This window comes from Schistocerca serialis, chromosome 9 (genome assembly GCF_023864345.2).
Source record: "Schistocerca serialis cubense isolate TAMUIC-IGC-003099 chromosome 9, iqSchSeri2.2, whole genome shotgun sequence".
NCBI lineage: Eukaryota > Metazoa > Arthropoda > Insecta > Orthoptera > Acrididae > Schistocerca > Schistocerca serialis.
Window position 1 is genome coordinate 51,846,788 of NC_064646.1, and position 25,483 is coordinate 51,872,270.

Consider the following 25,483-nt stretch of genomic DNA (forward strand, 5'->3'; position numbering starts at 1 on the left):
AAGAATGTCTTAACTGCTGGCAACAAATTTCAGCTGTGGTGAACACGCGCTTGGCAAGCTGTTCTCACTACACAGCGCCGTTTGTGTGCCACCAGATGCAAAACACTACCTGTTCACCCTGCTCTTTGATTGAAGAGGTGCCTTTTGTTAGAGCTTAGCCGTTAATTTCGTCTTCCGAAGATAACATGAAGGAATCATAACTCGTCAGCAGTAATAATACTGCTTAGGAATGCTCGATGAGCAAACTGATGATGTTCAAGGAAAAATTATTTTTGAAAACATTGTTGGAGATACCGGCGATCAAAATATATTATTCGAAGATAATTATAACAGTCTATATCGACAGGCACATTTATTGAAATATACAATAAATGTTCCTTGCGATCTTGGCGGTTATAATTATTTTCAGCTAAAAATGCTGATATTTTTGGACTTGTAGCTTGCAGTACTCCTGCACCCAACTTGTGAACCTTGTCTATTGAATGAAAATTTATCACAAAAATTAAATAGTGAAGTTTATCACAGTTGCCAAGTATTGAGACTTCCTAAATGTGGAAAATCGTTTATGACAGAACGATCAATCTTGAAGCAAGAAAACCATTTTCTAACGTGATTTCACCGGTAATACTAGCCTCAGAGGTAGCTTAAATGTTTGGAGATGCCTCCGTTGCCGTGACCTCTGTTATTCCCGAAGCGAACAACTTGTTGCAAGTGTTAGACCTGATACCAATTGAAATTCTATTTTATAACGCCTAAACAATGTTAGACTCGACTTGCCTCACATTTCGGTATTCCTCGAGTCGTACCTGTAAGAGCAGTGGCTGCAGCGCTGTCATACTCCACGGCGTTCACTCGGTTTACGGATGTCCTCACCACCGAACATCAGACTACAGTAGGAAACAATTTTACGCCTCCAATACGACTGCAGAAACGCTAGCAGTGTCCGCCGCGTTGCTATCACCGCAGAAACGTGGCCAAGGCGAGCTTGGTCGCTATCACATGGGCGGACTCCGGCTGGCCGGCCGGCCGCTGTGGCCGAGCGGCTCTAGGCGCTTCAGTCCGGAACCGCGCTGCTGCTACGGCCCCAGGTTCGAATCCTGCCTCGGGCATGGATGTGTGTGATGTCCTTAGGTTAGTTAGGTTTAAGTACTTCTAAGTTACAGGGGACTGATGACCTCAGAAGTTAAGTCCCATAGTGCTCAGAGCCATTTGAACCATTTTGACTCCGGCTGGCATCAGGCGAGGAAATTCTAAGCTGCCATTAACTGTACTGTTTTTGACGCAGGCAAGATCTCATTCGCGGAAATATTTCTGGAAGATTTGCTGTTATCATGGGGTTAGCGAGTGAAGCTAATCATCTTCCGTGTTACTGATACTTCCAGCAGGCAGAAGTAACGAGATTTCTTTTTTTTTTAATTAAGTGATAAGTGGACATGAACTCTCAGCTTCGCATCTACCTGCAACGTTTACCACTAGACCACGAGCAGATACATAACTAAAACATCTCGAGCGGAAGGCAACACTTCCTCCAGAAACTTACACTTCATACAGTGTTGCCGTTTTATTGGCGCCGTAAAGTGAGCGACTCTGTCTTAGTTTGTGTCTGTATTAATAAATGTTGTGTAGTTACTGGAACTTAACCAGTTTCTTCAGTGTCCACTTTCTCATCTATTAGTTAGGTGTTGGGTCCCTTATTGTTCAAATGTTTTTTCGGCACCAAACGTGATTTTAACTTTTGATCATTTTCTGTATTTGAGATCTGCTGAATTGCATCATACTTCAAATTCTGTGTTATATTTTAATCCCCAATTAACGATTATGATATTGGGTTGCCAAGTCGAAGTGTAAAGGCATCGACTTGAGAGAGATTACACTAATATCACATGCGTACCTGAAAATATGTATTTGAAAAATTCTTTGCAAGTGTCCAGTTTTCCAAGAAATTCTGCAGCACGCTGGAAAATTCTGTTGTTCTGTGCACTAGAAATTTCATCCACTTGATATAAATGAGTAAATATAGAAAAACCCAGAGGTGTCGTCGAAATGCAAAGAATTCGTCAGAAACAAACCACTTAAGTAAAATGTCTTGTATAGTCCATCTCTTGCAACAACGAAATATATATGGAATGACAGCATCCTTGCACCTCCTCCTAAAATTTATTTTTACGTCAAAATACAGGAGATGTTTCAGACTTAACGCTCATTTTCAATCGTTTCGTGTCCTAAAGTATAAAGTGACTCTATATCGGTTACATATTGAGCCAATACATATGGGCAGGCGAAGTTATATATAGTCTTTTGCACTGCCACGAAATAATGCAGAGAACATACTCACAGATGTACATGGGGGAGTAAACCATGACCACTTTAATGCGTGCATTGCAGCTACAGGTAACTGAGTTAAATGTAGTTGACACTTACGCATGGACGCAAAGTTTGATGCACGTCTTGAGCTTTGAACTAAAAATAGACAAACTGCAGCGGGTGCGCTGGTTGGCGTTATTCAATAAAACTGCTTGTACAAGTTTTATGTTTGCTGTAGCTGAAATAGCCCGTTGGTCTTACCAAAAAAACTGTGCAGGGAAGTTAGAAATGTACTCAAGTACTGCAACCTGTAAATGTTGAACATGGACAGAATGTAACGAGTAAATAAAGGAGCTGCTTACTCTTAGCTTCACACTCTCAACTGGAGATACGGTGTACTACGTTAAACAGATAAAATTTGAAGAAGAGAGAAAAATAAATGAATTCCAAACACAATATTGCAGTTTAGTAAGCTATTCCTCAGACGTATAATATCATTACGAAAATTACTGTACATTGCTGATAGATAAGGTGCAAGTCGAAAATGAAGTTCTATATGTGAGTGCCATACATCTTGCAGAAGGAAATGAAAATGAAAAGCACTCCACAAAGGGGCATTCAGTATCTCTCGGTCACTTTAAAAAATAGTTTTCTATCGCGGTATTTTCTATTGAGAATGTGTATTGTAGTGCAATATTGCTTAGTTATGCCTCGCGGTTACAGTTGCATTTCACTTAGGAAGGGTATCTGGGAAGCTTCTGTAAACGCAGGACATCCTATGTGAATGCTGGATATGGATAAAGAAAGTATCTTCGTAATTTTCCAGTTTCCTATCGTTTTGCGTTCCGTAAATAAAGGTCATTAAAAGTCAGTAATTACAGATGAAGTATAAAAAGGTGAAGGAGTTCTTATGAGAACGGCCGTATCGTCGTGTTTATCAGGCTGCATGTTTCGGCAGTAGAATAAGTTGTCATCAGGCGTTTTGATGGTCTGGTGTCAGTTCGCTTGAGTGGCAAAAGACAGTCGTAGCGACGAGGATCCAACATAAGTAGCAAGCTGTCTGCGTTCAGTAGAGTTGGTTAGCGGCGTAGCAGATTTAATTTTTGTGCGCCATGTCTTAGAGGTGAGTTTAACTTCCTGTGTGTTACTCAGCTGCGCCCGTAAAAAGAAATCGCCAAAGTTATTTTTCTCCGTTGTCCGCCGAAGCCAAGTTGTCGGTCACTATGAAGCCTGCTGTTGAAACTCCGTGATCGTATTTTCGGAGAAGGACCAATCAACTTGTTGCTTCCTTCTACGTCTGTCTCGCGGAAAGAGTGTGAAGGCAAAGTTACAGAGATCTGAGCTCACACGGTGAGGTTGCTCATGCGCACCATTCGTGGCAGGAACAGGGAAGGCGGGAAACGGCGTCTGTGCACAACGTACCCTCCGCCAAACACTGTATGTAGGCGAAGTAGTGGCAGCAGCACTACCCAAGGGAAACTACATTTTTGTTCATTTTCCGTCGTGCTGTCCTCCATTATTTCTTCTAGGCTGCCGAGCCGCGATATACGACACGCTGCCCCCCCGCCGACGCGATAATCACAACCGTCCTGTGTGTTCCCCATTCGGCTGTGAAGTAAGGATTTGTCAATAACATGAAATAAGGAGTGATTAGTTGTGCGCGTATGTTTGCTTCCCAGGCTATTAAGGACATTATAGTACCCTTTCCTTAAGCATTTCGATCAGCTCAGTCAAATGATATTTTACAGCAAACAAAAAAAAACTGACTCGTGCGAAAGCTTAGCTTCACAATCGTTTGGCTACGTTGCTTTTAAAAGCGAGACATAATGAGTAACGCATTTTTATTAATTCAGGCGTGGTGAGCATTCTTAATACTTGAAACGATTGCTTTTGTTTGTAATGCAGGTGGAATCGTAAGTAACGTTAATGTTAAACGTCACTTACGGCGTTTTGTGCCAATGTTCCTGGTTTCAAAAACACATGGCTTCCAACAATTTCCCAAATTTTATAGAACTTGGGAACTGCAACGTATTTGTCGTATCGGAGAACTGCGTGCTTCGTATAAAAATTCTCTTCTCCTCTAGTTCATCCAGGTGACAGATTTAGTCATTTAATGACTGACTACGGCAGTAAGCTAGTCATCATCGGATAAAATAAGATGAAAAGTGAAATGACACAATCTCAGAGGTTAGTGGTCTCATACAGATATGGTTTTATGTATACAGACTGAAGCGGCGAATGAAAATTTGTACCAAGGCCGTGAATCGAATCCGGGTCTCCTGCTTACTAGGTAGGTATGTTAGCCACTAAGATACCTCGGCATAGCAGTTCACACAACTCCACGGATTACCCTGATACGCCTCCCTCATCGAATCAAATCCTCGCTGCCGCCTCAGTCTACTTTTAAATTCCCCCTTGGACTCCCACTCTTGGTGCAAATTTCCGCTCACCACTTCCCTCTATACTCATAAAATCATATCTATAAGAGATCAGTAAACTCTCTTAAATAATCGTTTCAGTTGTATGAGTACTTGTACCTGGGTTTCGGGCTTCATCCCGCGTCTACATTCGATGCTGAGGCGCTATTCCAGAACATGGAGGGTTTTGGCAATCCTGTTCGTGTCTAAGGAGGGATTTAAAAGTAGACTGGGGCGGCAGTGAGGATTTGGTTAGACGGGAGAGGCGAGCCAGAGTAATCCGTGCAGCTGTGCGAACCACTGTGCCAGGGTGGTGTAGTGGCTAACGTGCGTGTCTGGTTAGCAGGAGACCCGGGTTTGATTCCCGGCCTTGGTACAAATTTTAACTCGTCGCTTCAGGCTAGATGCATAAGAGCAAAAGTGGACCATAAGTAAATATCAGCCACAGCTTCCGATAAAATGCGATGAAAAAGAGGGCCGACAAAATTTGTCATCACTTAATACTAATGACGATTGCTGAAGCAAAAAAAGGTAACTGGCTATTAAAATTTACATCTTCGGTGTTTGATCTTCCTCAGATTTCTAGATCCTTCCTATAACAGACTGGGTAAGTAAATTTAGATATTGGAGTAAGACTTGCGCTGAGCTCAGGTTTACCTTGTCTTTACCGCTAGCGTTCTTCGCTCCTACATATCCTGTTAGTGTATTTGTTAAAGCGTAAAAATTGAGACCTCTACTGTCGTAATGCTAAACGTTGTATGACTTTATGTTGTAATGACCAGTGAGCTATCAGAATAAGGACACCACTTCCATTGCAGAATGAATTTCAGTTAAAATTTTAAGAATAAAAATGTGCAGTTAAATTATATGGGCGCAGATGTAGATGCCTTACTTTGCTCATCATTAATAAAAGAATAAAATATTACAAGTAATTAGAAAGAATTTAAACAAGAAATTGGCTCCTGTTACCTTCACGTGATGGACGTGGGTTTGGTCCTCGCTATTGAATTGTTTATTCACGTTAGTGAGGACGATATCTAGTATTATTCTCAATTGATACATATATAGGGTTTAAAAAACAAACTTTTTGTTTATTTGGTTTTATTGTGACGTAATTCAGCCATAACAAAATGTATTTAAAGAGTTTTGCTTTGGATAATATAGTTTACATAGCTGTTTTAAAATAGAGATATTGACTCTTCTCATGTCCGTAATGGAGATGTAGAGCCAACGTGAAACAGGGGGTCCTCGTAAGTAACACGCTGATTGGAATGAAACTGCGGATGTTTCTTCTTCCGTCGGTGATCTTCATACAACTGAGAACTGGATACCTCCATCCTAGAAAGAACCACCTAGGAAAACGTTGAACGTGAGTAGAGACATTCCTACTTTGTCAAAGTATGCTTTGTTGACTTCAGTGTCTTGAACACCCCAGTATCACATGGTTAATGTTCGAAAGTTCATCTGGGCGCGCTTCACGGAATTTAGATACCAATTTTTTCGTCACGTGCAGTTGTGGTGGTCAACATTTGTGTCCACCCTGATAGGAGCTAAGGTAAACGTATCGCGTTTAGATAATATGGCCCGAGAGAGCCATGGTTTCGAGAGATATGAAGTTGTAGTTTTGCAAAGTGTCGCCAGGTTTCTTACCATTCCTGTACAGTGTTCTTCTTGGAGATAGAGACAAGCTCATTTTGAAGTTATGTCGTATAAATAATAAGCGCGACCTTGTGCCACTCTCTGTTTCGCCGGTAAGAGTCTTATTTCATTCGTGTGACGTCTGATTGGCCTTCGAACCAAAGTAATTGTATACGCTCATATTGGCACTCGTATTTGTGGAGCAATTTCCGAATGAGCAGTATATTTTTCTTTCCATTTGTGATGCTCTATTAATCCATGACTGAGGAGAAACATTGTCGATAAGGATGACGTCCGATCTACGAGCAGGATGGCAAGGGGCTTCTCTGAAAGGACTTCCACAGTAGAAAGAATGGCGCCTCCTGGAAGCTTGAACGTTTTCTCAGCAAACAGGAGAGAGCCGTGTGCGCACAGGACCTGCATCGAGTGAGAGTCCTGGTAGTTGCTGTTAGCAAAATCTGACATCGAGCACGGTGTGCGACTGCTTACAAACTGTGTGGCAATTACTATGGTGTCGTATACTAGGCGCGCCCTGGAAGTCGTAGCGGCTTGTCGGGTTATCAGCTGGCGCGGACGCTACAGCCTGAATCGTAGATATTGGCCCACTTACATATAACGTTTGCCCTTCAAACCACAATACTACTCCTCTGTCAGAATAAGAAAGTGATTGACAGCTAGTCGTTCACAAGAGAGCTGCCACAGCAACAACGAATCGGATATGAGTTTGCTCATGCCTTCTGTCTGTTCATCGTTACAAACAGTTTTGATTCGTTTTTTTTTAATAACTGCATTAGTTCTTTGCATGGCGTGTTTGTCTTGCGACAGAATGCCACACAATAGTTCCGAAAGTATTTGAAATAGTGATAACTGATAAGATTAATACCGCCCTGCTAAGTGAACCCAATACAGCACAGTAGCCCTTTCAGCAACATTAGGGCGTATGTGCTCCACGATAGGTTATTGAAGAACGAACGAGAATTTTCTGTATGTTGTTGCTACGTATCGATGACGCACTGGTAGTAGCCTGCTAATAGTTTGCAGAATTCTCATATTTACAGATTCCGTATGTAGGTTGTGCTGTCTTCGCATTTCACTATTAATCCACTGCTCCGGGTTGCCGCATGGAGCGAGTTCGCACCTACAGATAGGCAACCCAATGAGCAGATTTGCAAAGCGAGCTAGCGAAAAGTATTCACGAAATGTGGTACACAGTAATACCAGTATAACGGCAGCGTGAACTTCAGTATTACGTATGGAATAACGCTTGTACGTGCCTGAGATAAATTGGACTGCGTGTCGTTCTAATCACATTCAGTCTGCATGACTACTTATAATGGTATGTAATTGTGGAATTCTAATTGTGCACAACTGTGACATTGCGTTTGATCGATGTGCTGTTTCTATGTCTGATTTTTGTATTATTCATGTTTATAGCAGTGGCGTTAGCTGCACTGTCAGTTGAAGTCTAGATCCGCAACGCCGTAAAAAAAAAAGGCAGATGATATTACGACAGATGGTGACCACCTTTCTGTCCCGTGTTTCAGCACGGCCGTGGTGCACAACCATTCCCATGCAATCGGCGATGATGAAATACTGGGATTGGATCTTACATAGTGGCAGCTATTTATTCACAACCGATACAAAATATTACATGTTTGAACCTGTTACTGTCCTTCAGAGTAGTCACCAGCGTGGTGTAGAACCTGTTTCCAGCGATGTGGAAGGCGTAATACACCGTTAGGAGAACCTGTTCTGCTGATGGTGCGAACGGAGCGGTCTACTGCCTGTCGAAGCTCTGGAACAGTTCTGAAGCGAATGCCACCGTCAGTGCACAGTATTACTGTTGGTTTTTGGAGCATCACCTGCGACCACCTTCGTGAAAGAAGCGGCGACGCTTTCTGCGCAACCCTCCACCCATTTTGCACGACAATACGGGGGCGCATACAGCGCAAGCTGTGACTGCTCTGTTTTGTCGATGGGACTGGGAAGTTCTGTACCATCCACCATAATCCCCGGACTTGAGTCCTTGTGACTTTGATTTGATTCCGAAGACGAAGGCACCACTTCGTGGCATTCGCTTCAGAACTGTTCCAGAGATTGGACAGGCAGCAGACCGCTCCATTCGCACCATCAACAGAACAGGCTCTGATAACGGTATACTACGCCTTCCACATCGCTGGCAACGGGATCTACACAACGCTGGTGACTGAAGAACAGTAACAGGTGCAAACATGTAACTCTTTGGTATCGGTTGTGAATAAATAGTTGGCACTATTTAAGTTCCAACACTCGAATATGTATTACATAAAGTAGATTATTCTTTTCATTATAATTTGTTCTATAAGTTTACGTATGTAATGTACTGTTTGACTACGTTTTAATTCACATGCCACAGTTTTCTGTTTACCGGGCGCGCGTAATTATAACAGCAAGTAGGCCTACCACTTTTGTAATCGCTACATCATATTTTTGTAATAATTATATTTAACAGTAAAGTTCATGCTACTGTTACATAGATGTTGCTAGGTAGGAAATTTAACGAATACTTGCTGTTAGTTTGGAAAACTCCACATTGGCTAATTAGTCGCATCTAATAGGTAATTTGACGAGTATGGTGTTACACTCGTTTTATAATTTCACTTTGAATGTTTATATTTTAAAGATGATCTTCATTTTTATATGTATGAAGAGACAAAAATATGTATAAATAATAAAATGAGACAAAATTTGAAGAGCACGTCACCAAGACTAGCGCCACCTGTCGACTAAAACTTACCTCTGTGCAAAATTTTTTGAAGCAAGTTGCTAGTTGTCGCCCCGATTAGGTATAATTTTCGGTACTGACGCAGAACCTTACTTTTTAAGGTCTAAGCTTTTTGAGGAGTGTACTTTAAAAATATTTCTGACGTTTTAATTTATTATCTTTCCTTTCATCTTAATTGCAGATATCTGATGATGGAAGTTACCGAAAAGTCGTAATTAAAAAAATTTTAATACGCGATCTAGACAGATTTACAACTATAAAATATTCACAATGATCACGGACTGAATAGAGGAAATTAATTTCCTATACTAATAAAAAGCATATAAGTCTATTTTGATTATTTTAAGGGAGATTATTTTTTGTGTTTGGCCTGAACATGTACAAATGTAAATAGCCTTCATGTTGAGGGACGTAAGTGAGTCTTGTTAAACTGCCAGAATTGGACTCGTATCCTGCCGACCAATGAAGATCTGTCAGTATTTTAGGTACTTGTGTGTTTCTACATTTGGAACTGAACAGCTAGGGGCCGAAAGAGATCGTGTATATATTTACACTTTGCGTGGCTAGCGCTTACATTTGATAATGGATGTAAGTATTAATTTTCGACACTGATTCCGTACATAAAAATATCGAATTCTGTGTCGCCTCTCATCAGTATAAGTTTGAGTGTCGGCCTTTAATACAGTTTCGATCTCTCTTCACGGCTATCTTATGCTGTATTTCTGAAGTGCCGAGAATGACAAAGGTCGAGTGCTGACGGGTGTAGTACGGGAGGCGGGCCGCCTAGGGCTGCTGAGCCCGCGCCGCCGTCACCGGCTGGGCAGACGAGGTCTCCGGGGCCGGGATGGCGCCCCAGTCCTGCTTGACCATGTCGGCGGCCTTCTCGCCGATCATGTAGGTGGGCGCGTTGGTGTGCGCCGTGGGCACGGTGGGCATGACCGAGGCGTCGGCGACGCGCAGCGCCGCGACGCCGCGCACGCGCAGGCGCGCGTCGACGACGGCGGCGGCGTCGCTGGCGGGGCCCATCTTGCAGGTGCCGGACTGGTGGTGCAGCGTGCCCGAGAGCCGGCGCGCCGCGCACTCCCAGTACTCGTCCGGCTCCTCGCCGGCACCGTCCCCGCCGCCCTTGAGGTGCTCGCAGCCGGGCACCGGCGTGGCGTGCAGCCGCGACGCGAACCTCTGCAGCGGCGGCCGGCCAGCGATGCGCAGCGCCTCCCTGATGCCCGCCACGAGCACGCGCAGGTCGCGCTCGTCCGAGAAGAAGTTCGCCTCGAACAGCGGCCAGTGCAGCGGGTTCGCCGTGCGCAGCCGCACCTGCCGGCACGTGTCTACGTCACAACACCGTCCTCTGGTCGCGTCTGGCGCTGCATCTGAGTACGAGCGCGTCGAGGCCCTGCTGCAATACTGGCATAATTTTATGGATGCCGCCGTAAAACTCTCGGTCTCGTAATAACCGTGCTCCACAAGCCTCCGTCATATTCCTATAACATAGGGCAGTACTATGTGGGTAAGAAGGTCGTCGCTACTCCACTATATTCGCCCGAATTCTTTACTTCTAGTCTACTAGTCATTACGTGAGATGTATTTTGTCTTCTATGCTGACATAACGGCAACTCCGTTTGAGTAGCGACGTGTTCACCATCCTCACCGACGCCGACTCCAGCGTAACAAGAGTTTCAAAAGTCTGTGAAATGTCTGGCCTCACCCCTAAAGTAATGAGTAAAGCTGCTCTAAGACTTCGGAGTGCATAGGTTATGTTTTGAGAATCCTAAGCGTCGTAAATCGTGGGTGAATCCAGGCAAACCATCCACACAGTCGTATTGCTCCTTGATAACGCCCCATCACACACAGCAAAACGGGTCAGGGAAACGATAGAGGCGTTCAGTTGGCAAATAGTAGGGCATGCGGATCGTTCTCCAGGCTTGGCTCACTCCGAGTATCATCTATTCGCGTCACTGGGACACGCTCTCGTTGAACAAAGCTTCAATTCGTATGAAAATGTACGAAAATGGCTCCCTAACTGGTTCGCTTCAAAAGAACTTTTTTTTTTTTTTTTTTTTTTTTTTTTTTTTTTTTTTTTTTGCGTGGCATTCATAGCCTGAAGGAGAGGTGGGAGAAATGTATAAATAGCAATAGAGATTATTTTGAATAAAATATTGTTTATCACTTTCAAACAACACAGCTTTAATTATTGCAACAAAATTCCGGTTCATACACCCGGTAAGCAACTGGGGACAGACAAACACCCTCCCACGACATCTGCACGCTGCCACCCAGTAAGGGCGCTGATGACCGTGCTGTCGAGCACTGGGCACTCCGAATCCGTTGTCATCACGAGACGTACCTACGGCAGACATGAAATTTCGTGACTCGCAGAGAGGAACTTAGATCACAGAATTTCGCGACTGCTCACGCTCCGTCTACAAACAAACGCATCACAGTTCTGGCAACTGCCTTTTGACGTTCCCTCTCTCTTTCTTTCTGCTTCCCAACCCATCTTCCTGTTTCGGTGCTGATAACACTTGCCAGGATTCCAAGTCCGCGAAGAATACTGAATTCTCCTGTTCCTCATTAGTGGTCAGAATATATTTCAAACATAGGATGGGTAGATATGCCAACCATGTACAGAGAAAAGGATCGAGAAACGTACAAAAAAACTATTGCAGAGAAGAACCACCATACTGAGTGGACGGGAGGGATAATGTACTGAATCAACAAGGAATAAAAATTTTTTCAGTGGTGGGTACGTTGTTGTTGTTGTTGTGGTCTTCAGTCCTGAGATTGGTTTGATGCAACTCTCCATGCTACTCTATCCTGTGCAAGCTTTTTCATCTCCCAGTACCTACTGCAGCCTGCATCCTTCTGAATCTGCTTAGTGTATTCATCTCTTGGTCTCCCTCTACGATTTTTACCCTCCACTCTGCCCTCCAATACTAAATTGGTGATCCCCTGATGCCTCAGAACATGTCCTACCAGCCGATCCCTTCTTCTGGTCAAGTTGTGCCACAAACTTCTCTTCTCCCCAATCCTATCCAATACTTCCTCATTAGATACAAGTATAAAGGGGAGGCGAAAATAGTGTATATTCGTCGGTTATAGAAGATAGTAGATGTTGTTACAGTGCGAAGAAGAAGAAGAAGAAGAAGAGAATAATAATAATTTGGGGTCCTGCAGAAACGAATGGCATCAAGCAGTCGGATGAGAGGCACTAAATCCAAAGGAGTTTCAAGGCTCCTCCTTACGTGTGCCCACAATATGTTTAAGTTTTATCACTTTGATTTGGACGTGAACATTCTACTGTGGCTTCCTCGCTCTTATGCTACAAGCAAAGATCTACAATAGAAGCAAAATCCTCAAAATCATTTTATTTCCAGACTTACAGTGTTGGCCCATAATTGTCTCGCGGCAATAGACAATCACGACATCAGTTCTGCGCCGTGATGTTAATGCAAACCCCAAAAAACTGTTTAACTTTTGAGACCGTCAAGGAAATTACCGGGGTTGACAAGATTTATTTGCAGAAAAACATCCCGCTTCCGATGAAGCTGGGTAACCTAAAGGGTAGGTGGTAATTTTGAAATTCATCCGAGGCCGTTTGGCGACTCAGTAATTTGTAGTATTGTCACACGGCTCGTTTATTTTTATAAGACTGCGCCCGAATTTTATCGCGTGGCTGCAGTAAGCCTAACCCGGAATGAGGCAGTTAGCTGATTTGAAGTAATAGTATTCAGTGCAGGTAAACTGTTTGTCATCGAAGTGTTGCAGTGGCTGGTTGTGTTTCTTTGATATCTTCTGCCGATGTGGCTGTTGGGGAACTCCTCAAATGGACTAAAGCATCTTCTTCCTCTCTTTGCTGGCTTTTATCCCGTATCTTCAATTGGTCGGTACGCTAAATTGTCGGATTTGGTAGCGTTGGAGTAGAGGTTGGTGGGATGCCCTTTCTGTCGCCTTCCTCGTGGATCAAACCGTGGCTGGCAGCCCTTATTTAGACTGATACTACTTGTGCAGCAGTGTGAAGAAGTCATCCAGGTTTTCCGATTAATCGGCGGAGCGTTACATCGCCACGAGTGCGTGGATTCTGGTCCCCGCCGCCTGTGTGATGTCGCGCGACGCCACTGAAGTTCCGAGAACAGACGACAGGTGCGTCTCACTGTGTCCAGTTTAAGTGCTTCTCAGAAAATGGACTCTACCTTAATTAAAAAAAAACACTCACTATGTCCAAATCTGTGCACAGAATGGAGCCATACCGACAATTGACGTAGCATATGAACAGGGCTCAGTTAACAGGGTAGATTTCTCCAAATTTTTGGGTGTTCACATTGATGACAACTTGAACTAGAAGAAGCATAGTACTGAGCTTCTCAAATAATTAAGTTCAGTTTCTTCCGCTCTTCGTATAATCGCTAGTCTTGGTAATAAACAGATCAGCCTCCTAACGTACTTTGCATATTTCCACTCAATAATCTCTTGTGGAATAGTTTTCTGGGGTAACTCATCACTTAGAAATGCAGCACCGATTGCACAGAAGAGCGCAGTGAGAATAACTAGTGGTGTTCACCTAGGGACGTCATGTAGGCACCTTTTCAAGGAGTTAGGTATTTTAACTGCACCATCAGAGTAGATATATCCGCTAATGAAATTCGTTATAAATAATCCATATCAATTCGCGAAGAACAGTGATGTTCATACGTACAACAGTGGAGGAAAAAATGACCTTTCCTATCCGCTACTGAAGCTGTCAGTTGCTGAAACAGGAGTACATTGTCCAGCAACAAAAATCTTTGATCATTTGCCCAACAGCATTAAGTGCATGGCAGGTAGCAGATCAAGTTTTAAATCCAGTTTAAAATAATTTCTTTTGGACAACTCCTTCTATTCCATGGACAAAAAAATTGTACTTCTAAATGTTGTTGCATGTGTAGAACAATTTCAGTAATATTAATGTTAGCACTATTTGTGTGTGTGTGTGTGTGTGTGTGTGTGTGTGTGTGTGTGTGTGTGTGTGTTTCTTGTAATCTGACACGTTCCATATCGTACCGATAAAACAATCGTGAAAATGATCTACGGAACTTGACATAACTGAAACTAAACTGGAGAGTAATTCGTAAGACGAAGAGGTGATTGTCTTATACTGTGCGACTAAAAGAAGCCGTTGGGAAAGGTCACCAACTAATTTTACGCTGCCTGCTTAATCCAAAGAACAGTTTCAGCAATCCAGAACTAGTAGTGTTACAAGAGTTGCTGTCGTCTTCAGTCCTGAGACTGGTTTTATGCAGCTCTTCATGCTGCTCTATCCTGTGCAAGCTTCTTCATCTCCCAGTACCTACTGCAACCTACATCATCCTGAATCTGCTTGTTGTATTGATCTCTTGGTCTCCCTCTACGATTTTTACCCTCCACGCTGCCCTCAAATACTAAGTTGGTGATCGCTTGATGCTCAGAACATGTCCTACGAACAGCTCCCTTCTGGTAGTTAAGTTGTGCCACAAATTTCTCTTCTGCCCAATTCTAGTCAATACCTCCTCATTAGTTATGTGATCCACCCATCTAATCTTCAGAATTCTTCTGTAGCATCACATTTCGAAAGCTTCTCTTCTTGTCTAAACTATTTATCGCCCACGTTTCACTTGCATACATGGCTACACTCCATACAAATACTTTCAGAAACGACTTCGACATTTAAATCTATACTCGATGTTCACAAATTTTTCTTCTTCAGAAAGGCTTTCCTTGCCAGTGACAGTCTACATTTTATATCCTCTCTACTGCGACTATCATCAGTCATTTTGCTTTCCAAATAGCAAAACTGCTTTACTACTTTAAGTGTCTCATTTCCTAATCTAATTCCCTCAGCATCACCCGAGTTAATTCGACTACATTCCATTATCCTCGTTTTGCTTTTGTTGATGTTCGTCTTATATCCTCCTTTCAAGACACTGTCCATTCCGTTCAACTGCTCTTCCAGGTCCTTTGCTGTCTCTGACAGAATTAGTGTCATTGGCGAACCTCAAAGTTTTTATTTCTTCTCCATGGATTTTAATACCTACTCCGAACTTTTAATTTGTTTCCTTTATTGCTTGCTCAATATACAGATTAAATAACATCGGGGATAGGCTACAACCCTGTCTCACTCCCTTCCCAACCACTACTTCCCTTTCATACCCCTCGACTCTTATAACTGCCATCTGGTTTCTGTACAAATTGTAAATAGCCTTTCGCTCCCTGTATTTTACCCCTGCCACCTTTAGTATTTGAAAGGGAGTATTCCAGTCAGTATTGTCAAAAGCTTTCTCTAAGTCTACTAATGCTGGAAACGTAGGTTTGCCTTTCCTTAATCTACTTTCTAAGATAAGTGGTAGGGTCAGTATTGCCTCACGTGTTCCAACATTTCTACGGAATCCAAACTGATCTTCCCCGAGGTCGGCTTCTATCAGTTTTTCCATTCGTCTGTAAAGAATTCGCGCTAGTATTTTGCGGCCGTGACTTATTAAACTGATAGTTCGGTAATTTTCACACACACACACACACACACACACACACACACACATATATATATATATATATATATATATATATATATATATATATACACCTCACGTATAGAGTATCCAAATTGGTATCAAGAAAGAGAACCGAGTTAAAGTCAAGTGCCTTGCTTTCGCTGACGATATTGCAATTATCACCAATAACAGAACAGAAGCGATTCACGCGGTGGAAAAACTACATGAAATTTCACAAAAAACCGGATTACAGATATCTTACGAAAAAACCCAATATATGGAAAGGCAGCCAGAAAATAAATCCCCTTTAATAACAAAATATGGTAAAATTGCACAAGTCTGCCATTTTAAATACCTCGGTGAAACTATACAGTCCTCAGGATTAAACCAAATTGCCAATGAACAAAGAATCACCAAGCTCCAGAAGGCCTACAAGCTAACATTGGCGCATTACAACAAGTAGTGCATTTCGACAGACGCAAAATTAAGGCACTATACAAGGGTGATTCTTCCAGAAGCAATCTATGCAGGTGAAACAATGGTGATTGATGGTCATTCAAAAATTAAGGAAATAGAAAAGCAGGAAAGAAAAATTCTCAGGAAGATTTACGGTCCAATCAACAAAAATGGCATTTGGATGAAGAGACCACAAAACGAACTCTATAGAAAGATCAACATAGTAACAGATGAAATCAGAAAGCGCCGAGGCAAATTTTATACACACATCTACAGGATGGAAGACTCCAGAACAGCAAAGAAATTATTCAATATTATAACAAGGAGTAAATGTGTCACAGAATGCCTGAAAGAAGTCCAGAGGGATCTACAGCAGATCAACATAAAAAATCTCGAAGATCGCACCGAGTGCCGGCATAAAATCAAGTGTGAAGTTTGGGGAAAGGACATCGCGTCAGCCAGGTAAAAAATGGACAGAGCAACGGAAGAGGGAGCATTCTGAGAGGATGAGGAGGTTTTGGGAAGCAAAGAAGAAAAACATCCGAAGATGAAATTTTGAATTAAAGTTCAATCGCTCTCCTAAAGGGGAACAATCGTTATATATATAATGTTCCCTGTTACGTCACCTTCGTCGCAGCATGGTGTAAGTAGAAAGGAAACGTCACATAGGGTTTCGTGTAGAGAGGTATACGGAGAAATGAAGTGCCTCCAGAGGAGGAGAGTGACGCTACAGTGCCACGAGACGGCTTGCACCTCGCGCCACGCGCCGTGCACGTACCCGTCCTCGGCTGCGCGGGTGCATGAGCAGCGGCCAGATGGTCCACGAGTCCCTGTTGTCGACGGAGCGGTACATGCGCTCGTAGAACTCGTCGCTGATGCCGAAGCCCTTCCGCAGGGCGCCGCCGCCGTCAGAGTTGAGCGACCCCGACGCGTACAGCAGCTCCACGTCCGGCCGGCCGTACCTGCCGGCAAGAGCGGGGGCACGCTGGTGTCACCTGTCACTACAGATAGTTCACAACATCTTTCATCTTGACCGATGAAAATTAATTTCTGTTTCGTTTCCGTAGTTTTGAAAATGGTCAAATATTACTACACCGTCTGAAAAAAAAGTGAAACTCCCAGAAGGAGAGGAGGAAACGAAATGAAATTTCACGCTTTGAAAGCGCACTTGATGTTAATTCAGTGATTACAAAATAAAAGTCAAATTTACTAACAGTTTGGCAGTATAAGCGCACTCGTGAGTACGTTGTGACATCATCGCTGGCCTCGATGCGCTGACTGGGTCGGAGAGAGGGTATTGTAAAGCCGTTGTACCATCCGCCGAGGCACGCTGTCTCACAAAAGTGTTGTAACTGGTTCTCGATATCCTGGAGACGGAACTGACATCCGAGCTGCCGCACAACACATTTCACAGAGACACGTACTATTTATCGTCAAACATTGTCCTGTCGTCCGCCTCCGTAGCGTAGCGGTAGAGTTATCGGGGCCCGCGTTCGATTCCCGGCAGGGACTGTGTGTTGTGTGTCCTCCTTCGTCAATTTCATCATCATCGACTCGCAAGTCGCCGGCGTGGCGTCACCTACAAAGGACTTCCGATACGGCAGCCGAACATCCCCGAATGGGGACTCCCGGCCAACAATGCCGTACGATCATTTCCATTGTCCTGCTGAACGATGGCCCGACGATACTGTGGCCTGACGGGTAACACACAGGGACACAGGATGTCCGTGACCTGGTGTCGTGCTATCAGAGCTCCCTCAGTCACGGCCAGGCGTGACCTGAAGTCATACCAGGTGCCTCCCCACAGCATTATGCCAGCAGTGACAGCGCCGCGCCTCTGTCCAGGTCACTGTACTACACGCTGACGACAGTCATCCGAGGTACCGGCAGAACCGGGATTCGTCGCCGGACACAGAGTGGCGCCATTCGTCAGCAGGCCGTGCAGGTCAACACTCCGAACAGAGCCGTTCAGCTTGCGGTGTTAGCGGCAGCCTGCACGTGGGGCGGTAATTCCGTAGCCCGGCTGCTGCCAGTCTAGGAGCAGTGGTGCGGCATGAGACGGAACGTTGCAGGGAGCCCGCTACTTCTTGGCGGATGTGGAGGCGTCGCGGTGCTCCCGGTGACCCTCCCTTGTGGCTGTCAGGCGTGGTCGACCAGAACTGTGGCGACGAGTGGGCCCGTCTTCACGTTCCAACGCAGCCCAACATCGGACCACTGCGACATCGACTCTGAGTAAACGCCCCAATTTGTAACTTATATTGCCTATGTAAGGGATAGATATCGTTGCCACTTGTTTGTCATCTAACGCATCCTCCAGGGTGGAAGACGTAATATTATTTTTATTCATTTTCTTGTCAAAAACCTGTCTCACCAACTGAGGCCAATAGCCATTATTTATAGCAATATTCTCAAGTGTGGCCAGTTCAGTTTCTACCGCATCTGGTGCAAGAGGGATAGCTGTAACTCTGTGAATATTAGACTGAAAAAAGGCCATCTTATCGGCGTACGGATGGGCCGAGTCTGCAGGTATAATATTGTCGGAAAACGTATTTTTCCGAAAAATATCAAATTTAATGCGGTTGTCAACCACAGTTAAAGTGAGGTCCACAAAATTTAATGACCTAGTATCGGATTCTCGCTCAATTGTAAAACTGATATTGTGGTGAAGCTCATTAAAAATCGAAAAAATATGGTCTACATCACTTTGAGAAGCATCAGTGATTAATAGAATGTCGTCGACATATCTTTTGTAAAATTTTATTCTCCTAAGAATCTCTCTGTCACTGGCAAAAAAATCCGACTCTAAGTAGTTCATAAAAATTTCTGATAAAATCAGAACCTGCTGGTTGTAAGTAAAATCTCTCATTAAATGTAAAGTAGTTGTGTTTTAAAACGATCCGTAGCAGCATCATCAACTCATTGACCTCTTTATCCAAAAGTTTTTTTATGGTGACGCAAATTGCACTCTAGTATTTGCAGTGTGTGTGGTCGACCGGTACATTAGGATATAAACTTGTTACGTCAAACGATACTAATTTCGAATCTTCAGAACAAGATACCTCGCGTAAACTGGTAGCTAAATGAATGGAATTTTTAACGGAATAGTTTTTACTAAAAACGAAATTTTCTTTAATCTTAGTATGCAAGTATTTCGCCAGCTTATGATAGACACTTCCCGTACTGTCAACGATAGGACGAATTGGATGATTTAACTCATGAACTTTAAACTGACTTCTCAATTTAGGAGTCCTGGGATTCATGTTTATCAGCCCCTTCTTCCGGAACTCTACTATCAAATTTTTAGTATTTTGGATTGCAGCTCTAATTTCTTTTTGGAGAGTAATAGTAGGGTCTTTGTTAAGTATAACTATCCCGTTGTCATTGAAAAAAGCTTCGGTCTTGTCTATGTATTCTTGCTTTGTGGATATAACTACAGAGTTCCCCTTATCGGCTTTGGTGACAATAGCATCATTTTGTATTAGTTTGCGGTTAATACTCTTTAAAACCTTATTTGTGTTATCCTCTTATTTGCACTGTGTGCGACATTACTCATAATTTTGTAGGCCTCATACGCCAATCGGGTTTGTTTCTCGTAAGGCATTTTGGCATAATCTAGACCGATTTTCAAGTCAACTATTGTGTCTTCTAGAACTTTGGGATTTGCGGTGCTAGGCTCGAAATTAAATTTTAATCCTTTCAAGAGGAGAGACTCCTCTTGGGGCGAAAATACAATTTCTGTCTTATTAATGACTCGGTCAAAGAATTTTTTAGGTTCAGCTGTAAAATTAGTGTGAAGGTTCTTTCAAACTGTCTCATGTGCCGATAGCGCTGTCCAACAAGAGTACGCGGCATCTCCGTGTCCTTCACAGCAGTTCTCAACGTCTGACACAGTTCACGTCCCTTATACGACCTATCAGTACTGGCAACCACATTAATCGCGGAAGAGATGAATGTCCTCTGCTGGCCGCTCCACCTGTCAGAGAGGATTGTAACTCTAATAGTTTACGTATCCACCGAAGCTGTGCACGTGTACAAAGTTACATGGGCGTTTTACCATGCTTTATGGGCGCTTCACCTTTTTTGTCAGGCAGCATGTATCTCAAAATATGATTACTCACAAGCTTTAAGTCTCTCTGTATAAAGGGCAATGCACTGACTGACTGACTGACTGACTGACTGACTCGTTGTCGCCAAGCCAAAGCCGCTAAGGACAGAGACTTTTAAATTTGTGGAGGGTGTTGATCTTATACCGTAGGCTTCATTTAAGAAGGGATTGTTCTATGTTTCACTCATAAGGGGTTGAAATAGCTGTTTGACAATATGTCGATGTTACGGGAATTTTGAAGGTAAAACTACAATTTTTTTTTCAGGTAGAAATAATAAGACGTGTATCAGCATTTTCAGAAATTCAACCACTAAGGGATTATTATAGATCGGCAATTTGTTCGAAAAAAATCATTATCAAAGGCCGACTAAAGCATTTTAAAACTGCTTCTATGAAAATTGCTATTTTACTTCTCTGTTGCAAATTAAAAAAATACTAGTTTCAATGTTTTTGGAAGTTCAACCCCTAAGGGAGTGAAGTACAGGATAAAAATATTTAAGAAAACATTTCCTTATATTAAAACATCAGAGGTAACTAACTGCATGAGAATCGGTATTCCATTTCTTGGTAAGAAATAAGCATGCTAGCGGATGAAACTTTCTGAGGAAATATCTCAACAAGAAATCAAAACGCAGTATTAACAATAGCTTACAAGATGTTGCAATTCGTGAACACCATAAAAACACCATTAAAGAAAAATAAAAAGGTCTGTGCAGACTATACGCTCTACGCGAGCGAAGTAGCGGGCCCTGAGCTCTTTCTATAAAATATGTCGTGTCCAATCAAAATGTGTGCGTGGCTGGAACTCAGAACCGGATTTTCCAATTTCCGCGTTCAGTCGCACTATCATTAGCCTACCAGTGCAGACCTCTAATTCTGACTCAATTTTTTCTTTGTCTTTTCCACTTAAGATTTCCCAACATAGTTAATAAGCACAACAGATTAATCATCCGCAGGTGAAGTTACACGGATACCGTGCAACTCCGTCTCTGTTCCTGTTAATGACCTTCTACATCTGCATATACATGGATACTCTGCGAATCACAATTAAGTGCCTGGCACAGGGTTCATCGAACCACATTCACAATTCTCTGTTATTCCAATCTCGTATAGCGCGCGGGAAGAATGAACACCTATATCTTTCCGTACGAGCTCTGATTTTCCTTATTTTATCTTGGTGCTCGTTGTTCGTGTCAACAAAATATTTTCGCATTCGGAGGAGAAAGTTGGTGATTGGAATTTCGTGAGAAGATTCCGTCGCAACGAAAAACGCCTTTCTTTTAATTTCCAGCCCAGATCCTGTATCATTTCTGTGACACTCTCTCCCATATTTAGCGATAATACAAAACGTGCTGCCTTTCTTTAAACTTTTTCGATGTACTCCGTTAGTCCGATCTGGTAAGGATCCCACACCGCGCAGCAGTATTCTAAAAGAGGACGAATAAGCATACTAGATCTGTTACATTTTCTAAGTGTCCTGCCAATAAAACGCAGTCTCTGGTTAGCCTTCCCCACAACATTTTCTGTGTGTTCCTTCCAATTTAAATTGTTCGTAATTGTAATTCCTAGGTATTTAGTTAAATTTACGGCTTTTAGATGAGACTGAGTTATCGTGTAACCGAAGTTCAAGTTCCTTTTAGCACTCATGTGGATGACCTCAGACTTTTCGTTATTCAGGGTCAACTGCCACTTTTCGCACCATTCAGATATTTTATCTAAATCGTTTTACAGTTTGTTTTGATCTTCTGATGACTTTATTAGTCGATAAAAGACAGCGTCATCTGCAAACAACCGAAGACGGCTGTTCAGATTGTCTCCCAAATCGTTTATGTAGATAAGGAACAGCAAGGGGCCTATAACACTATCTTGGGGAACGCCAGAAATCACTTCTGTTTTACTCGATGACTTTCCGTCGATTACAACGAACTGTGACCTCTCTGACAGGAAATCACAGATCCAGTCACATAATTGAGACAATACTTCATAAGCACGCGATTTCTCTACGAGCCGCTTGTGTGGTACAATGTCAAAAGCCTTCCTGAAATCCAGAAATACGGAATCGATCTGAAATCCCTTGTCAATAGCACTCAACACTTCATGTGAATAAAGAGCTAGTTGTGTTTCACAGGAACTACGTTTTCTAAACCCATGGTGACTGTGTGTCAATAGACCGTTTTCTTCGAGGTAATTCATAATATTCGAACACAGTATATGTTCTAAAATCCTGCTGCATATCGACGTTAACGATATGGGCCTGTAATTTAGTGGATTACTCCTACCACCTTTCTTGAATATTGGTGTGACCTGTGCAACTTTCCAGTCTTTCTGTGCTGATCTTTTGTCGAGTGAACGGTTGTATATGATTGTTAAGTATGGAGCTAATGTATCAGCATATTTAGAAAGGAACCTAATTGGTATACAGTGTGGACCAGAAGACTTGCTTTTATTAAGTGATGTAAGTTGCTTCACTACTCCGAGGATATTTACTTCTACGTTACTCATGTTGGCAGCTGTTCTCGATTCGAATTCTGGAATATTTACTTCGTTTCTTTTTTGAAGGCATTTCGGAAGACTGTGTTTAGTAACTCTGCTTTGGCAGCGTTGTTTTCGATATTATTTCCATTGGTATCGCGCAGAGAAGGCATTGATTGTTTCTTGCCGCTAACATACTTCACATACGACCAGAATCTCTTTGGATTTTCTGCCAGGTTTCGGGTCAAAGTTTCGTAGTGGAAACTGTTAAAGGCGTTTCGCATTGAACTCCAAGCTAAGTTTCGAGCTTCTGTAAAGGATCGCCAATCTTGGGGATTTTGCGTCTGTTTAAATTTGGCATGTTTGTTTCGTTGGGTCTGCAAAAGTGTTCTAACCCGTTTTGTGTACCCAGGAGGATCAGTTCCGTCGTTTGTTAATTTATTTGGTATAAATCTCTCAATTGCTGCCGATACTATTTCTTTGAATTTAAGCCACATCTGGTCTACACTTATATTATTAATTTGGAGTGGAGATTGTCTTTCAGGAAGGCGTCAAGTGAATTTTTATGTGCTTTTTTGAACAGGTATATTTTTCGCTTATTTTACTTCGGCGAGGAAGTAAAGCCCTAAGTTCCTTCAGGTATGGCTCATCCAGCGGGAGCCGCTGATCGCGACGTGATGCCACAGAGCTCCCAAATGCTGAACACCACGTTTAACTCGTTATTTCGAACAGTCCCACACCGTACCTTTTATGTCGAATTAAGAGAGAGTGATTTAGCGGGCCAGTCGAGATGCGATGGGATTCCTGAATGTTTTTCAAACCGGGAACGTTTTCGTCCAGCCCAGTCTTCACAAGACACTCATCATAAATGTGTAAAAGAAAAGGAAACACTTAGTCCCCACGAATGCTGAAACTAACATTCTGTTTCATGATCTCGGTAACATGAATGAGTACGGCCAAATCGTGGTACGAAAACACTCCCATAATATCACAGAAGAACCTGTTGGTGAATTCGACGTCTTGCATCATTTGGACAGAAGCAAAATCAGGACTCTTCTGAACACGCTACATGCTTCCAGTCACCACTTATTCTTTTCCTGTAGTGTCTGGCCCGTTTAAGATGTACAGCTTTGTATGATACAGTGACTGATTACCTTTGACGAAGTACCTGACTCCAAATGCCCATTGTATGCAATTCGCTTCGCAGTGTCTCTCGGAAACAGTTTGAGTTGGGCCTGCACTGAGACCAGTAGTTGGTGTCGGATTTGGAGCCGCTCGAGGTGCAACACTCGTCTTTGGTTCGTGCCGATTAGTGTCCTCTACCACCACTTCTCCTACATAGTGTTACGTGGATATGAGCGGTACACCAGTCCTTATGAACGCGTCATATAGACCAACAGCGACAACCCCAATCCTGCGTGAAGGTTTTTTTTGTTGTTGTTGGTAAGTTTTGAATGTGACTCCAGAGAACGATTCTTCAATTTGCGTACATCACTGAAGCTGATCTGTGTGCACCACACAATGGCAATCTCAGGAAACTGCTCTTTCACGGGGTGTTTTCGGGCGTTCGGCAGGAGACACGCCAACCATCGAACGGATGTCATGTCCAAAAATTCGTATACATTGTCGGACACTGCGTACTGGCATCTCTACAGTGTTGGCGAGACGTGCCTTCTGTCGCCGTTTACTGAGTACTGGTGGGGATTACTCACAGAATCTCATCAATTGTACAGGTATCTGAGAGCAATGGACGTTAGTCAATTCTTAACAATTCAAAACCAGGGGTAAGACTTCGTTGATACAGTTTGTTGCTCCTTTTATTTATGTTTAATGTTTTAAAAGAACTATTGTTATTTTTTTAAAAAGGAAGCAAATAATCATGTATCTCCGTAACATCCACAGCGCGCCGTATCAGTATTGGCTCTCCGGAAACATCGTAGTGTTTCAGCCACAACCATGCCATTTGCGTGGAACCACAACCTTAGTAAAGCTTGTCTTAAATGTGAAACCTATGTCTCCAGACAATAGGAAACAGCAAAACAGATATCTACGTCTACACCTACATCCACCACTTTGGGGGTCCTTCTGCTCGCAAAAGGAGTAACGGTAAAACTAGTGTCTGTATGCTTCCATAACAGCCGTGATTTATCTTGATTTCGCTATTCTTACGCGAAATGTACGTCGGCAGCTGCAGAATCTTTCTGCAAGCAGCCGCAAATTTCGGTTCTCTTAATGCTGCCAATAACGTTCCGCGTAAAGAAAGACTCTCTCCATCCAGGGATTCCCATCTCCGTAATACTTGTGGGTTGATCGAACCAGCCGGTAAAGCTTCTAGCAGCACGCCTCTGAATTGCTTCAATGTTTCCATTAATCCGACCTCTTCTGGACCCGAGCATTCGAACAGTACTCAAGAATGTGTCGTGCAAGTGTTCGGTAAGCGGTCTCGTTTTCACCTGTACATGAGCCACGCTTTCCTAAAATTCTCCCGGTCAACCAAAGTCTTCAATTCACTTTCCCTACAACCGACTGCACCTGCTCGATCCATTTCAGTCCCACCTCATTCCCTCCACTCATTTCCCCACTTTCCCCCAGAGCATTCCCCACCACAGACAATGGCACACGCGGCTACAAAACAATCCAGTGGATATCGAAATACACACAGACAACGCAACGCAAACAAAAGACGACCGAAAAAGACAGCTACAGTCGACAATACTACAAACAGTTTCAAAGTTCACACAAACTTCCAACACACGTTTTCGGTGAAATATGCTGCTAGAACCTAATCTCACTAAAAAATGTAATAGTTTAGTGTAGCTGAAAACAC

The 25,483-nt window shown here is 43.0% G+C and overlaps 1 protein-coding gene across 1 annotated transcript in view; it reads right to left on the bottom strand.

Annotated features, from left to right (window-relative positions):
- Positions 1-9,361: 9,361 nt before the first annotated feature.
- LOC126418847 (glucose dehydrogenase [FAD, quinone]-like) overlaps positions 9,362-25,483 on the bottom strand; it is a 66,370-nt gene continuing 50,248 nt past the window's right edge. The window contains exons 6-7 of the mRNA XM_050085834.1: positions 16,858-17,041; positions 9,362-10,437 (exon numbers count right to left, since the gene is read on the bottom strand). Coding sequence (XP_049941791.1) covers positions 9,907-10,437; positions 16,858-17,041 — 715 coding nt within the window. The 3' untranslated portion in view covers positions 9,362-9,906. The remainder of the gene's footprint in view (positions 10,438-16,857; positions 17,042-25,483) is intronic.